This window comes from Lissotriton helveticus, chromosome 4_1 (assembly GCF_964261635.1).
Source record: "Lissotriton helveticus chromosome 4_1, aLisHel1.1, whole genome shotgun sequence".
NCBI classification, from domain to species: domain Eukaryota; kingdom Metazoa; phylum Chordata; class Amphibia; order Caudata; family Salamandridae; genus Lissotriton; species Lissotriton helveticus.
The window spans coordinates 266,045,551-266,061,692 of record NC_136063.1 but is presented as its reverse complement, the minus strand read 5'-3'; the positions used below and the strand labels follow the sequence as shown (position 1 = coordinate 266,061,692).

General features: G+C 42.6%; 1 protein-coding gene across 1 annotated transcript in view; it reads right to left on the bottom strand.

Moving 5' to 3' along the window:
• Positions 1 to 16,142, bottom strand: part of ADCY8 (adenylate cyclase 8) — a 1,090,843-nt gene that overhangs the window by 267,362 nt on the left and 807,339 nt on the right. The window contains exon 9 of the mRNA XM_078686748.1: positions 10,389 to 10,489. Within this exon, the coding sequence (XP_078542874.1) occupies positions 10,389 to 10,489 (101 nt within the window). The remainder of the gene's footprint in view (positions 1 to 10,388; positions 10,490 to 16,142) is intronic.

Genomic DNA, 16,142 nt, shown 5'->3' with positions numbered 1-16,142 from the left:
CCCCTGAATCTCCACCATGCCACAGCCTTGGTGCAGAAAAATGGTACGGCAACATGGCCCTGTCATTTTATAGGTCCGTACATGCGTGATGACTTATGTGAACGTATGGGGTCACCATGCTGTGCGCATAGGAAATGACCAAATGACACAGCAACATTGTTCTTGTATTTAGATCCAAAATGAACTGAACAAGTTGCACGTTCACTTAAAGTGGAAAGGACATCAGAAATGTGCTGCTTGGCATTCCACAAAAATAAAATAAATACATGGGTTGGGTGGTACAAGAGATGAGCCAGTAGGGGGGAGCTGGTGTGAGGATAAAAGTAAGTCAAATCAATGAGAGCTAAAGCAGCACATAAACAAGCAAAAAACACAGAAAAAGGAAGCAAGACAGCAGGCGGAGTGAGGAGTATGCAAAGGAAAAAACAAATGGAGGAGGGGAGAAGCAAACACGAGAACGTGCAACATGGAGCACGGTGGGAGAAGCACACGGGCAAGAAACAGTAACACGGGGTGTAGGAGGCAAGAAGCACAGGAGAGAGATAGCTAATGCACCATCATGGAGTGCTTAAAAACAATGAAAAACAAGTCAGGTCCCGGGCCGGCCAGCCAATCACAGCTCGGCCCGGGAATGACGTCATGGGGGTGTCCCGGGCCGGCAGCCAATCACAGCGCGGCCCGGGAGAAAGGGGCAGGGCTTAAAAAAAACGCCGCGAAACGCCCCCGAATCGCGTTTTCAAGAGAAAGCGTGATTGACAGCCTCTGTCTCCCAATGGCTAGCCTCCATTTATGGAGCTAGCCAATGGTAGACAGAGGCTGAACCAAAGTACATATGTAGGATCATGAGGTTTCGCCATGCGCGGAGCAACTGCTACGCAGTTGCAACGCCCAGGGCGAAACCTAAAAATGGCATTTAGCTGTTAGAGGGCAGCTGAGAGCCAACGTTTTGGGGGAAATAGATTTTGCATTTTTCATGCAAAGGAGAAACTCTAGAACAGAGGACTGTGTCATTGTATTATGAGATTTTTATTAGTTCCAAGGATATGAAGAGCGAGAATTTGATTAGTCTAATGTACTTGTGTCCTTGTGCGTGTGTTTGCGTCTGCTCACAGTAAATAGCACGTAGGACCCAGCTACAGTTTTGGGGGTAGGTTCAGATTCTGTATGTACCTAGTCACCATCCAGGGGAAAACTCTGAATAGAAATCGATTCCTGGGTCCAATAAATATCGCACCTCCTGGTATGGGTATTTAGCAGTTGCCATTCTTATGTGTACGCAACGGGTATGGTAATTGCTATATAGATACCAATATACAACAATGCAATACCCTACTATTTTCAGGAGCCCTTGTATTCAAGGTCTTAGTGGGCCCGAAAGCTTAAGACACTGAAGAGGAGGAGGGGCGGACAGATGTTGCACTCTGACCTCTTTTCCTCCAGGGATGGAAATTTCCGCTCCCTACAACACACTATGCCCAATGTCACAAGCTTGTGCACTGATGTTTCTTAGATCTCGGCCTAGGGGACAGCGTGACAGATGGTCATGCTCCTGTCACAAGATTGACATGCCAGCAAAATTCTTTCTAAGCTATTTCTGCTCTTTTCTAGGCTCTGTCATCTCCTGCCTTCATGCCATCTCTAAGCTGTGAAAAGCAGTGTACTTTAGGGATGACCTTGACTTACTCAGCCTTCTGTGCTTCCGTGCCAGATGTCACTGACTGGACCGCACTTAATATTTTTTACTTATTTTATTTTTAATCGTCATTAATCTGAAAATGTGTATTGTGGAACAATGGCGTTTTACATGAGGGACAGGACACTTCCATTTTTTTTATGGAGTAATGAAGTTGGAGAATCTATCGAATATATGTTGAAGAATTCGCAGAATATATGTAATCACCCTACACAAAGCAGGAACTTTCCCTCTGCAATCACCCCTGATAATTATCTACAAGACAATAAGGCACACTCACTGCTTCACAGATGGGGCAGACGTAAAGAACCATGCAGTGCTGCACGGTAACCACAGTGGGACATCAAGAAAATTCTAAATATTGAAACCGCTATTATAGCTTTTAATTTACTTTTCTAACACGGTCTACACTAAGGATAGCAGTGGGTGGCTTTGGTTGCACAAAAACAGGGACTGATGTTCACAATCTCATTACATTTGAAATCTTTTGGGAGTCTATAATGCGCCTTTCGGCAACTGCGGATACTGTATTTCACACCTATGGCACTGAGGGCAAAAACGGAACAGAGGAAGAGACACCAAGGGAATTAAATAAGAAATACCTAGAAAGGTCCTATCAATATCAGTGTCTGTTTTAAAATGCTTGTTTTCCTGCATCTTAAAGGCAATGCTTATCTTTCAATTGGTGGCTTTCTATAAAAACTCAACCACTCCGTTATCACTGTCCTTCTTGACATCCAAAGGTAGATCCTGGAATCTTGTCCCGCTGCAGACCCACAACTGGCCTGTTTGGTATTGTGAAAACACTGGGCGTGGTAGTGCTCTCTCCAGTCTTGTCACATCTGGCTTATGCCATGGGATGGAAACAGCAACACTAGGGCTGCGTTATTTATAGAGCGCAATGCCAGGTGGTAACTGTGCGTTGGTAAAAATAAATACCGCTGTGTGAAACACTGGTGTGTCATAACCTCGCAATATTACATTGTCCTGCTCGTATTAGGCATAGCAAAACTCAGAGCGATTTTCAACTCCAATCAAAATGAACCTAAGTATCATGGTAGAGGTTTTCCAACCCATCAAGAGGCAATATGTGTGTGTGCATCCTACTAGAGGTCTCGGTGCCTTTGATAGCATTGTCTTGGCTGCTGCTAAACCCGTTGGCAGAGACCATTGGAATAGGTTCGGTTCCATCCTGAAAAATCATAGACACCAAGTGAAACGGGGCCCGTTTCTCTAAAAACCAGCAGTATCATCAGTGGGGTTCCCCGGGGAGCAGCCCTCTCACTGGTGTACTCAAATAACTACATGGCCCTATTGGCATGCATCAACAAGAGCACACCCAAGCAACAATACCCATTTACACCATACAGGACACATAAGGGAGGCTCCAATGTGGCAATATATTGGAGACATGTTCAACACTGGATTCACCATAACTGTATGCAATTTAATGGCTTGAAGGGAGAAATTCTGTACACGTGTCGAGTGGATCAAATATTTCTGAAATTCCTTTGGAAGCATGAAAGCTCAGTGAGGTAAACCCTCATCACTTGAATCACTTCAACACTGACTCAGATTTCCATTCCTCCTGAGACAGTCCATTGACTAACATTAACTAGGGTAATATTAACACTATTTACAATGCTTGGAAATAACTGAGGACGAGATAATATGTATTACTATTTAGCTAAAGAGTGTAGATAACAAAAAATTTCTGTCGTTTTCCTACAACCCGTTAACAAAACATGGTCCTAAAAATGGGTTTCATTATCTTTCCTAGTTAGGGTTTTTTTACCCCTGTGCTATAGTTAAGTCTCAAATTTCCATGATCCTTGCAGCAGCAACACCACTCTTGACTAATTATACCTGGCGCTCTCCGCCAAAACACTAATCAAGCTTATGAGAGTGCATAACTTTCAAGCATGGTTCTCATTCGATCCTTGATGTCACACTCCAATGCCTGTGGTATTTGACCTTGGTTGGATGCAAACAAAAGAGAAATCACCACTAAACACATTGGGCCTTATTTACAACCATAAACTCAGTCGTAAGTATAGGTTTATAACCAAAATTATCTTTTTTACTCCTGTCAGGAATTCACAAAAGGATTCTTGGTTCGGATAAGCCAATTTACATGTGTGTGTAAATCTTAGCCATGTGTGTGGAGTTCTTCACACTCGTAAATCCCAAAGAAAGGGTGGTAAAATGGGTTTTCTTAGGCATGAGTAGTCTTGGAAGTGTGTGAACACTCAAAAACATGGACGCATGTTAACACTGTCAAACTGCTCTTATTCCCCTTTCCACCTTGAAAGGAATGGATTTTTAATTGCAGGCCAGTACTGGTGCAAATAAATCCCTTTCCGGCCTTCTAGGGTGGAAATCAGAATGTATCACACCCAGATTTGACAGGGGGTATGGCAGCGTTTTGCAGCATTGAAAACAAATCACTAAGGAGGGAAAAAGGGACTTTCATTTGCACGGGGGATTCTATACCCCCTGATAATGATTTACAGTACTTTTTCATGTAATCTTACATGCATTTGTGAAATTGTCCCCAAAACATCTGAAATTTACAATGAAATTGGAATATTCATGAAATAGTCACATACAGTTAATATAAACTGAAAGGAATGTGGCTTGGTTGCACTTTTACTAACAGAGAGTTTGACATTTTTGGGCTGATTCACAAAGGCACGAAAGAGTAAGTGAAGTAATACGCCTGTACTACTTCCCATATTCATGAATGCTTTTGTTAATAAGGCTTGTTGTGTGGAGTTCTCTGCATTGGATGACTGTTCATGGTGGGAATAGGATCCAGTGGAGAATGTAAATGTCAAGGTATTTGTAGAGCGCACTGCCACCAAGCGGTTTCCTGGCGCTATTACTCATACCGCTGTGGAACCCTTCCTGGCTTTCCCTGTGAAGTGTCCACTCCTGGGCACCCCCAGGGTGAATCCAGGCATCCTAGCGCTGTTGGGGCCGGTGTGGAGGTTAAGCAAGCTATTGCTCAGAGTTGCAGCGTGGGGCCCATGATTAGAATAGGCAACGAGTCGAGAATTGTCAGGTCTGAGGAAATTGAGCCCAAGACCTGCCGAGGCGGGAATTGAACCCTGGTCCCAGGCCAGAATTCTACATCAGGATCTGCAGCTCTAACCATTGAGCCACACTCCTCCACATGAGCTTTCCAGAATTACCACACACAAATCAAAGGAGAAAGAGGTCGCTCTCCTAATCCACCCTCCCGGACCACTAAACTCACTCACAAAGAAAGGAAAAGGAGGACATAAAAATATCTAGTGCGGGTGTCACACAGGAAAAACACAAAGCTTGTTAAAATCGCCCTCACCCACTAGTAGATGCATGCTTCATCGTAGGACTTGCTAACAACATCACTGGGCAGACTAATGCCTGGGATGGAGCAAAGGGATCGGGAAGACAAAACTGTGATTATAACTAGTTTGAGAGAGTCCTTAAGTACCTTTATGTATGGACCTCCTGGCAAGGATTAAAAGATTAATGATGGTGATGAAATAAGGGGACTATTACCCCTTCATCCCTCCTGTCTGCAGATTGTCAACATGTTTCAGCTGCCTCAATTGGGTCAATCGGCATTCCTCAAGACTACAGACCCCACAATGACATTATCACCCTACCTGGAGCTTCCGTTCAGGGAGAGATAACCAATTCTGGTTTTTATCAGTAACCACACTTCAGATACTCCTGCAATGACACAGAAGTGGACATACAATGTGTTTTCCCTGACATTCACCCTCATTAAAAAAAATAAGAACCCATTCAATCATGGTTCCATAAACAATGGTTATAGCCCTTTATTACCAATGGTGCAAGCAAAATGCAAAATCTCTCACTCCATGCAAAAATAATAGTGAATGCAGGTATTCCAACACCACATTCAAGCCCCACACGTGTGGTGAAGAAATAGGGACAAATCAAAAGTTAAAAAACGCTTACCAAGTTTTCCTTTTCCATCCTCCGAAATTGGTGTGATCCCTGTAGTCACACACTATTTACACAAAGAAAACAGTCGCATTATTCATAATCCAACACAGTTCTTTGCGGGGTATATAGTTGTATCGTAGTACATATTCTGCGTCCTAGAAAGAAACAATTGCCCGCATACTCGTTTCAACAAAGAGGCCTTCAGTCCATATCAGGGATGTCTAAAGTGCCCATCCTATTTTCCATAATTCCTAAAAGGGACATCAACACACAGACTGATAAATTAGTGTGGTAAATGTAACCCCCCAGGAGTCCTGCCATGGCCAAACCATTCTCCCTCTGACTCCTCAAAGGATCCATACCTAAGTGCTCAAGGGTACGATGCTGCCATATGTGCCGCTTGCCTCGACTTGAGGTACCCCTGGATCCTGATCAAACATACAGATTCTAACTCAGACAATGTTATTTACTTGATCTGGTGCCCATGTTACCAACTTTACATAAGTATTACGGCCCATAAACTAACGTTCCGAATTATGGAACATAAAATTAGCATCAGGTGTCAGAAAACTATGACCAAATTCACAACACACATATTTATTGGACAGTATTGGATAAGCCCAATATCCCTGGCACTATTAAGGATGTAAAAACTTACTTTTGATACAAGACCAGAAGTTGATCTATCTGGTCCATAGTAATGAGTTTGGCATCAACTATGACATTCCTTGCCCGCTACCTAACAGACTTTAATTGTTGGGTGGAGCTACTTGCTATTTAGATCCCTTTGAGTGAGGAAGTTACTGCTTTCCTACAGAGCACTTTGAGAACAGTTGGAAACTGGTAGTATCATCATTTCCGATCCTCTGCGATTTCCAATGAAGCTGGTGAAGAACCCGTCTATGAGTTTTGATAGATTAGGTATAAGTATACAACCTAATCCATAGGCAAGTGGTTCCCTCCGATTGTTACATTAGAATTGTGTCTACAGGACCCCCTTGATGGTTGGAGGTGGATTTTTCCTCTTGCCTTAGCCGTCTCTGTGCTGCCCCACCGGGATCACGCGACCGAAGACCAGGGTCATGTGATCGTGAGTGAGTGAATGTAGCTGAGAGACAGTAGGAAGCCAGCACCTACACAGTGAGGTGAGTCGCACATATGGGCAGGGTCATACCCTTGATGATGTGAGTACAGCTGCCTTGAGGAACCAGGGGGAGAATGGTTTAGCCAAGGGCAGGACTCCTTCGGAGTTAAAGTCTGATACAGGCACTAGGCAAATGAGAGTAGTATACTGGTCCTCAGCTTTTTAGAGCCTCAGGCTAAAGGGGGTTCCCACTGGCTAAAATTTACCAGATATACCATCAATACGTGTGTTGATGGGAGAAGCCCTTATGGAATTATGGAAAGTAAGCAGTCACTTTAGACATCCGAGACACGGACTGAAGGCCACTGTGGTGAACCAAGTAAGCGGGTAATTGAATTGATCTGGGGCACACTACGCTGTACTATGATAGAACTACATACCTCACAAAGAGCTGTGCTGGGTTTTGAATAATGTGATTGTGTAAATAGTGTGTGACTACAGGGGTATGCTCCTGATTGAACACCAATTTCAGAGGATGGAACAGTGAAACTTGGTAAGCATATTTTAACATTTGATTTGTCCCTATTTCTTCCCTACCCATGGGTGGGGCATGAGTGTTGTGTTGGAATACCTGCATTCATTATTATTTTTGCATGAAGTAAGAGATTTAGCAATTTGGTGGTGCCTTGGAAATAAAGGGCTATGACCATCGTTTATGAAACCATGATTGAATCGGTTCTCCTTTTTTAAATTAGGGTTAGTGTCTTACTAAGTGAGAGAAAACAAATCGTTTGTCCACTTCTGTGTTATGTGCCATTGCAGGAGTATCCCAAAGGTAATTACTAATAAAAAACAGAATTGACTCTCTCTCCCTGACCAGAAGTTCCAGGTAGGGTAATACTGTCATTGTGGGGTCTGTAGTCCCGAGGAAGGCCGATTGACCTCTTTTGGTAATATGAGGCAGCAAAAATTTGTTGACAATCTACAGACAGGAGGGATGAAGGGGTAATAGTACCCCCTTTTCATCATTGTCCTTAATCTTTTTATCCTAAACATGAGGTCCATGAATAAAGGTACTTATGGACTCTTTCAAGCTAGTTCTAATCACAGTTTTGCTGTAGTGCTGCCCAAAAGATCCCTTAACAAATGTGTATGTATTGTCTTCCCTATACCTTTGCCCCATCCAAGGCATTGGTCTGCGCAGGGATGTTGTTAGCAAGCCCTACGATAAAGCATGCCACTACTAGTGGGTGAGTGTAATTTTAACAAGCGTTGTGTTTTTCCTGCGTGGCATCCACATTTGATATTTTTACGTCCTCTGTTTCCATTTTTTTGTGTGTAACTCTCGAGAAAAACACCTGGAGACATGCAGCAGGCGCAGCTTTCCGTGCTTATTCAATGTTATTCAATACTTATAATTTGAAATTCCAGAAAGTAGTAAATCTACATAGATGTAAAGCAGTGAATGCATATTTACTAATATGCTTTATGAATTGGGCCTTCTGTTTGGTATTCATACTGCTTTGCATGGACAACCTCTCGCTTTCCTCCCAAGGTTGTCTATTTCTATGATCCGGCCTATTACATGATATAAAACTCCTGTAGGAGGAACCCAATCTGCAACGTCCAAAGGTCAACTCTTTAAAAAACCCTCCCGTAGCACCTGTGATTCAATCAGACAACATAACATGGCCAGAAGATATTTAAAAGACACAGCTCTACTGTATCCTCTGTGAACCCAACATGACCAAGTCCCCATGGTTTCCTCCCAGCAAACCTGGATAAAGTGCACCACAAGTCCCTCTTAACATCCTTAGGCCGGTAAATGCCTAAAACGAATCCCCCTACTACTCCTGCACCAGCACAACACAAGGTGTAAGACTGTGAAGATCTTTTTTTCATCAACACAAATGGTTTTCTATCATAATCATCTAAACAACGAAAGGGGTCTTAAAGGCTAGAAATTCACACCCTGGCCCATGACAAACTGTTTTGGCTGGCAGTTAATAAGTTTAATTTCTCTTTTCTTTCCTCCAGGAGCTTAGGAACGGCTGAAAAGTGACACCCTTTTTCTGGGTTGCAGCACATTATATCCATATCATAACTGTGTTCCTTCCTTGCTTCTTTCCTTCATTTCTTCATCACTTGCCATGAATATGTATCAATGGATTATTGACATTTTATCAAATGCATGGTAAGCAGATTATTGCACAATACCTATAAACATTGAAGTACAATAGTCATTATATTTCATGTGAAACTGTACAGTTATTATGGAAGAATGAGATTACATTCTCTTACCCTTCATCATCTCTCACATGGACATGTTTAAATGTCTGTTAACAAAGTGAACTAAATTCTAATATAGTGTTTCTGCTGCGCGGGTCGTGTTCAGATGCTAGTTTCAATTAGAGCATGCTTTATTGTCCACAAGGTACCACTGTGTATAGCTTCAGTCATTACATGTGGAAAATCACTGCATGATCAAGTTTGGATTAATCCTAATCGATAAAACGGTGAGAAAACAAGGAAAGCCAAGATATATCTTTCATAAGATTTTTGAGAAAAAATAACCATGAGGCATGCTTGTATAGCTTAAATCCAGAACCTTTCCCTGTGTGCTGAGATCTGCTGTGCAGAGAAGGACAGAATAAATTAAACATAATCCATGCCTTGTAAACAGGACTGGTGAACACATTCAGTGAAGAGCAAATTAGGCAAAATCCGGCCCTTTATTTTAGTTCATCTGCAGAGTGAAACTTAGAACAAAAGACGACCAGGTCCCCTCTGCAGATAAATTAGAAGAAAAAAAACAAATTTCTTGCAGAAGCACAGGCAAAAGGCTGAGTACATATTGAATGTGGCATCCCAGAACTCTAAAACGCTGCCCTTGTAGGTGTGGGATACCCAGAATGATTCTGACTGACTGAAAGCAGCCAATCAAAATGCTCCTCCCATAGTGCTCTTTGCACCAATGTGAATAGGGTCATCTATTAGAGCCCGAAAGTGGATAGCCAGTCAAAACAGCCCAAAGGTTGTTGAATCATGGCCCATAAGCCTATGAATCATAAATAATTTACTCCTCCAGTTTCCCTAGTGTTTTAGCCAAATGTAGGTAAATGCATTCACACAGAATTGCAAATTCATGGCGTGATTCACATCCTCAAGCCAAGGTAACAGTACTCAGTGGGAAAGATCAAACATGTTTCACTGGTGTATAACAATTATGCACTGGTGCTGGGGGTTTTTAATTCATTACTAAATCAACTTTTGCACTAATTGCATTGAGCACAAGAACATTATGCGCGAGTTAATTGACAAAAAGTTTGAGTTTGACATTGATTGTTGGTGCAAAACTGCCCAGCACCAGAGCAAAATCGATGCAAGATTGTATGACAACAGTTAAAGATTTGGCGGGAATCCCATGCTTTACATAGACAGTTATCATATAGTCTCTTATTACATGACATGAATGTGTGAATGCCAAACAAATGTTACTTTGACTACTACAAATGCTGTTATGGAATAAAAAATAATCATCGCCTCCGTATACCTCTGAGGAGGAAGATGTTCCTAAATTCTGCATATAAGGGTGACCTTTCGTGAAGACAGTATTATGGCAATCAATGAGATTCTCCTCTTTGTATTTACCTGGAAGAAGGAAGTAAACTTTGGATAGCCGTGATAAAGACAAGAACAATAAAAGAACACACCAAGTTTGACTTGAACACTTCGTCCCTCATTTGAGAATACTGAAATACAAAAACAAATATTAATTGTTTGCAACATTACACATGGCTTAAAAATAAATTATGCTTTAAACATAGGTACTGGGAAATTAGCAAGAAAATCTGGTACATGACAGGGTCTTAAAAAAACTAAACTTTAGGGAAATAAACCCACACAACACACCATCACAAAGTGAGCTAAAGCCAAAATACAATTAATTGCCGTTATAACTATTGTTTGTCGTGCTTGACTTGTGTTGCAACAACTGGGCATGGTCTAATGGAGAACAAAGGAAAACACACATCGCAGCGATTGTATTAGGGTGAGACAACCATTTTGAATTGTAACATCAGTAATCTCAAAGGCAACAAATGCTCTTTCTTTCGAACTTTGGCGCCCCTGTCCAAAGGACACATGTTTGTCAACACATTGAGATTCAATTTAAATAAGATCTATAAGCACACAACTTCTTGCGTGGGCACACATTAAATTATGCAAAAATGTACCCTGGGTCATATCTAATATTGGTGCAACATTGCAGTGGCACTGAGGCCCAGAGTCCTGATGGGCCATTGAACCATGGACATTGCTGTGTTTTACTACCCTAACAGCAACAAAAGGGGACATTTTCCTTGCTTGCACCAGTGCCCATAGCATCCTTGCTAAGCTACTGCATTTGCCTCTTCCTAAAGTCTCTATGTGGGATGGGCCGTGCGTAGGACTGGCACAGATATAGTGTCAGACACATTTCACAATTTACAGAGTGGTATGCTAGGCTAGTGCTATTCCACCCCCTTCTTTCACACAATAGTTTCTAATCTGATGCGGACGTGCAACACATGCAGACAAGGGACAGTGATGCCTCCTGTCCACATTGTCAAACCAAGAACACCAACAATCATTGGTGTAAATCATCACATCTACACCCCTATATCAGGGTTAAGAATCTAATGCTGACCATTGTCCATTGTAGAGCTCTTTAAGGCCCTCATTTCCTGATATGTTTCGCTTAGATAATGCGCCGAGATGTCCACGGGTGAGTTGAGCGCTATAGAAGAGCCCTCTAACATAACATAACATAACATAACATAACATAACATATACTGCAGAGTCACTGAGCAGAACATTTTAGTTGTTCGCAAAGAAACAATTTTAAAAAATGAAGTGCAATTTTGCCTAGAAGAATCAGAGGTTATATTGGTGACCTATGGAAGATGCCCCACAACCCGTAAGCCAGCCACAAGGGGACCAGATTGTTTAAGGCCCCTGTTAGTTGATCTGTTAGATGGACGAGACAGAATACCTTGTTGATGTAGCCAGCAATGTTGCCATAATGTCCTAAGTGCACAAAATTCAAGTGTTTGAAATTCCACTCCTCCTCATAACAAAAGTGACTGCAAGTAAGTCTTTGAAGGCAGGAGTGATACATGTGCGTTTTAGTCTGAAAGCCTTGTATAGGTTTCCTGAAGAGGAGTATGTTTTGTATACTGATAAAAGAAAGATCCCATCAACTACTTTTCAGGACCGAGATGTGAATAAGCCCACCAGGCTAAGAGTGACCACATCAGTGACACTGCTGAAACTGGCTGATATTGAAATCCTGTCTTTGGAGCTGGAGATAAATTTGATGAGGAGGAAGGGCCTCAATAGACTAGGTGTAGGTGTAAGAAGATTCTTTCAGATGAATTCAGCCTAACTAAAGCAAATGGGTGGGAGCAGATCTCAAAGATCGCCAAGAATGGTAGTGTAGCCTTGGGCACTACTGTCAACAAGGAATAAGGGCTTCATCCCTAATGTAGGGGGCGGGTGGTCTAAAGGCACAAGAAAGGTGAATCAGCTATGCCAAAACGTTTCATTTATTATTGAGAAAAAAAGAAAATGCAATCCTCACTTTTACATTTTACTGGGAGTCAGTGAAGGCAGTTCAGCCAAGGTGTGGCATTCTCTCGCCTACTTGCTTTACTTGAGAAGCAAACCAATGTTATTTGCATAGTTTTTGCATTCTCCCATATTACCTATTAAGAAGGCTCAGGTTCAACTGTTCCTTTAGTCCAGTTTTGAAGACCACTGAGGTGAGGAAGAAGATTAAAGTAAAAGATTTACAAATGAGTCTCTTTTGAATAATACAAGAGCTTAGTTGCTGAATTAATGACACATACAAATAACATCCAAAGGTTTTCATGTGGAAAAATGGTTTTCAGTAGTGTGCCATGGGGGGGGACGCAATATTTTATTTCTAAATGTATTGGCTGTTCTCAAATACAACTTGCTGGGGACATTGGAAATTTCAAATGATAAAATCTTTTGAAGTAAGTGAAAAACTCACAGAATATGTGTTGTGTCATAATCTTTAAGAAACAACGAAGAGCATGGAGGATTTAAGAACTCTGACACATGAAGGAATTTCCGGCTAACTAGAGATAGTCATCAAATTCAAATCACCCTTTCTTATTAAGAAGAAGAAGCTCTCTGTGCCTCGGTGTCTCTTTCAGAGAATGTATCTGCAAATCTGCTTGAACCGGGTGGTGTTGCAGCAACTCCAGGATTATCTATGATGGATGGCATCAATGCTGTCAGCATGGGTCAGCCTGCAACAATAATGCATCACTTTGATCATCTCTAGGTCTTAGAAGTTGCAAAATTAACCCAGATGTCAATTTGGCTCAGAACACCACTCTATCACAAGAGTCTTTCAATGATACCTTAACAAGACACATGTTTATGCATTACTGTGGTTCTGAGAACTTTCTTTACTCAGTAGTATCGAATAGTGGTAGACTTTGCATGTTCTTGCTTCCCTGCTTCAGAACAATTGTTATTTTGAAGGGTAAGTTTTCTTCTTAGAGGGTATTCTGAAGTGGATAGTAAACATATACATGTGTATCAGGTGAAGTGTCTCAAATTATAGATGTTGAACTAAAGCTGTTGCATATACAATTGAAAGACTACCACACCTGATTGCTGCAAGCAATCAGAGGTGAGTATCAGATGTTCACATCTGCTTTTTTAGGTAGGGCTAAGATGGGCCAAAAATGCTGACTATAGTACCAGTATTGAATCAGAACATTTGAGGAAATCTATTAACCTAATGAGCCCTTTTTGGAGTGAGACTTTGCCCCGCCCCTACAAGACCTCTCTGGAAGCCTGGGAACAGCAGGAGTAACCTGAGGATGATTTTGGGACCTACAGAAATTAAAGACTTAATCACGTTTGAATCTCTGAAGGGCAGGTGTTGCACTTAGTCCTTTCTGCAAGGTCATCCCAGGACGTTTTGCCTTCCTCCTGTATTTTTTTCTGACCTGTTGTTTGTGGTGTATGACTCTGGACACTTTACCACTGCTGATCAGTGCTAAAGTGCACATGCTCCTTTTGTAAATTGTTGTTATGGTTTGGTGATTCCATGATTGGCTTATTTAATTTACTAGTCAGTCCCTAGTACAGTGCACTGTGTGTGCTCAGGGCCTGTAAATGAAATGCTGCTAGTGGGCATTCAGCACTGGTTGTGCCACCCACATAAGCAGCCTGTAAATGTAGCTCAGGCCTGCCATTACAGTGCCTGTGTGCAGTACAATACTGGCATGACGACTAGGTAAGTGCACCCACTTGCCAGGCCCTAACCTTCCCTTTTCTTACATGTTAGTCACCCCGAAGGTAGGCCCAAGGTACCCCTATGGGCAGGGTGCAGTGTGAAAGGTGGACATGCCCTGGTGTGTGTGGCATGTCCTGATAGTGAAATACTGCCAATTTAGTTTTTCACTATTGTAAGGCTATCTGTTCCACATAGGATGGAATGGGGAGTTTGCTTATGACAACTTATAAGTCTAACTACCCCTGGGAACAAGGTAGGAAAATAAAGTTTAGTATGCCTGAACTCAGAATGTTTAAATGCATCTTTTAGGTATTTTCTTGCTTATATATTGACTGTCTGGTTTTGGAGTGACAGGGGCTTGGGATGTGCAGTGGCTCTAGAGAGTCCGGATGAGTCAGCGCTAGGCTGAATAGGCCTGGTCTGCATGGAGTGGTGGAAGGAGTAGCACCTGCACCTGAATAGGGCTGTGCCTGCCTGCCACAATGATGGCTCCACCCCCTGTGGTGTGTCTGAAGCCCGGACTCACACTGACAATGGAGGTTGTTGTACACTTGCAAAGTTCCCCCAGAACTGTTTTGGACTGGGCTAAGAGTCTTGGGCCAGGAGAAAACAAAGAGATTTACTGTATAAAAAGAGGGGCCTAGACTTTTAGACCACTGCTGGGAATGAAGAGGAACCTTTGCCAAGGAGAAGAGCTGGAGAGGCTGAGGAGGAATACTGCCCTGTGCTGTTTGCTGATTTGGGTTGGCCTGCAGTGGCTACTTGCTGTCTAGGAAAGGAGAAAGGTCTTTGCTGTTTGCTGTGTCTCCTGCTTGAGGAAGATCTCCAAGGGCTTGAAACTGAGCTTGCCTCCTGTTGTGAAGTCTCAGGGACACAAGGCCTTCACCACCAGCTCCCCTGAAGTTCCTTGCTGAGTGTTCTGACCTGCTAAGAGGGGCCTGATGTTGTTTTGGACCTCTGGAAGCTGTTTGCCGCTGGAAACTGGGAAAGTTACGCAACTTCGAGAAGCGTGACCCATCCACACCTATTTCTGCTGCATCGCTGAAGAAATCGTCGCAGCGCCTGCCCGCGGCTCAAGAAATCGCTGCATGCTGCATTGAGTGCCCAGATCTCTGAAGTCTGGGACCACCGCACCAATTCCAATGCAAGGCCTGTTAAGCAGCTGCAAGAACCCACGCATCATCACAATCGTCGCATCGCATCGAGGCGCCATGTCTGTCGCATTGTTGGGGGATGCAGTAAGAAACCAACGCATCACCTCCCCATGCAGTAAGAAACCAATGCATCACCTCCTCTCCGGTAAGGAACCGACACATCACCTCCCCTGCACAACAATAAGGAACCGATGCATCACCTACCCTGAAGCAAAGAACAGACACATCACCTTCCCTGAGTGTAAGGAACTGACGCATCACCTTACCTGCGACCTTTTTTGTTTGCAAGGTACTTTGTGTGAAAAGTGTTGCATCTGCAATTTGCTTTGATATTAACTATTTCTACCATTTGAAAGTCATATTTTTATCACTGTATTGTGGATTTTTGTCGTTTTGGTCTTGTTTGGTTTAGATAAAGATTACTGATTTCTCTAAACTGGTGTGGTATCCATTTGTAGGGTTTTCACTGTATTACTGTTTGTATTCACAAATTCTTCACACACTGCCTCTGAGATAAGCCTGTCTGTTCATGCCAAGCTACCAATGAGTTGAGCAGGGGTTATTTTAGAAGTGTATCCCCCTTAACCTGACTAGGAAGAAGGGTCCCTACTTGGACAAAGGTATCTACCTCTGCCAACTAGAGACCCCAATTTCTAACAGCAGGTAAACTCCTCCAGGAACATTTTGATGTAAGAAAGGCTTTAGCTGCTCTTTGTGTTCAAAGTTTGGCCTCAGGGATCTCCTCTTGGCTACAGTATTAAGTTGTGCCCTGCAAAGGAATCTCAAGCCCCAAAATAGTGGCTAATTATGAAGACAAATGCTGCCAATTAGACAGGATGGCAAAGTTACCCGAAGGGCAGAGTGACATTGACATTTACAACTTCATCAGTAACTTACAATTAACATATCCAATATCATGGAATCATCACCAGC